At 40.7% G+C, this 1,153-nt stretch overlaps 1 protein-coding gene across 1 annotated transcript; it reads left to right on the forward strand.

The window, feature by feature from the left end:
• The first annotated feature begins 52 nt into the window (after positions 1-52).
• DCTN3-p24 (Dynactin 3, p24 subunit) lies at positions 53-868 on the forward strand. The gene is made up of 2 exons (XM_081988410.1): positions 53-441; positions 494-868. Exons 1-2 carry the CDS (start codon positions 160-162, stop codon positions 776-778), a joined length of 567 nt encoding a protein of 188 aa, XP_081844536.1. The 5' UTR covers positions 53-159; the 3' UTR covers positions 779-868.
• The last annotated feature ends 285 nt before the right edge of the window (positions 869-1,153 follow it).

Genomic DNA, 1,153 nt, shown 5'->3' on the forward strand with positions numbered 1-1,153 from the left:
GCCAAACGCCACGACTGTCATCTGTCAATTCTCCTTCTGTCATTTAAAAAAAAAAACCTAACCTCAAATTAGTGACATTTCTATTTCCATTCCTCTGTGTGTTTGGACTTTGGAGATTTAGTTTTTTGGGGCCTCTTTTGAGCAGTGCAAAGTGAAAAAATGGACGTGGACGCAATAGATTTGGTGGAAAAGCGTATCGAAGCTCTCGAACGGCAAATCTTGCCCAAGGGGCCCCAGCCGTCTAACGTCAAGTTCCAACCCATCACGGATCTGCTTACCCAGACTCAAACCATGATTTCTTCGGCGTTGAGCTGCCGCGAAGCCATCACCACCACCCTACAACAGCTGGACACCATTAACAGCTACTTGGACCCCAACAATGGGGAGAATGACCTAGAGGTGGAAGCCAAACGTCAATACCTGTTGGAATTGTACCCAGAGGTCAGTTTAAGGCTATTTTACTAGGTGTTAGTCATTCATTTTTTTCAATCAGCTTCAGGAAACTGTACAGCTGATAGGGAAATTCCAAAGCCTGCTGCCCCACACCAATTCGGAGACTGTACTAAAAGTCGCCCAGTTATCAGACAAATTGGAAAGGGTCTGGACGACCAATCAGAGTGTTTATGAGGACAGCAAAGAAGTCACAAGGAATGTACTGAAATCGTTACAGCAGTACAATGATATTACCAATTCCATTGTGGTGTTGTTTGCCCAATTGGATGTCGCCATCACCAACTTGGAGACAGGCCTACAACCTCAATTTGAAACCGAAGAATGATCTGTTTTTATGTTAACCCTAGTTTTAAGTTTGCTCTTTGACTTTTCTTTTTCTATTGATATTTAATGTTAATAAAGCTGAGTTTTCTAATACTGTATTTTGATTTAAGTCACTGCTGTTGATTATATAGATTTAAGGGGCCTCATAACTCATAGAGTGAAGTGCAGATGTCGCCATGTTGCACAACAATGATTACTCATCATTTTTTAATGACCGACAAAAAAAAAGCAAAGAACCTGTATGGAGTATGCAGTTCCGGACTTGATATAAAATGGCTGTAATCATATAGCTTCTGGCTTTATAATTTATTTCATAATTAGTCCAGTACTGTACTCATATCTCGCCAAGGCCATTTATTTAGGTACATATACCATA

Source organism: Ips typographus, linkage group LG10 (genome assembly GCF_016097725.1).
Source record: "Ips typographus isolate SLU linkage group LG10, UJ_Ityp_2.0, whole genome shotgun sequence".
Lineage (NCBI taxonomy): Eukaryota > Metazoa > Arthropoda > Insecta > Coleoptera > Curculionidae > Ips > Ips typographus.

Excerpts from the sequence above, each read along its gene's own strand:
- DCTN3-p24 (XM_081988410.1), top strand. The coding sequence starts at position 160 with ATGGACGTGGACGCAATAGATTTGGTGGAAAAGCGTATCGAAGCTCTC. Across the intron at positions 442-493 it reads TGTTGGAATTGTACCCAGAG|CTTCAGGAAACTGTACAGCT; the intron begins GTCAGTTTAAGG and ends TTTTTCAATCAG.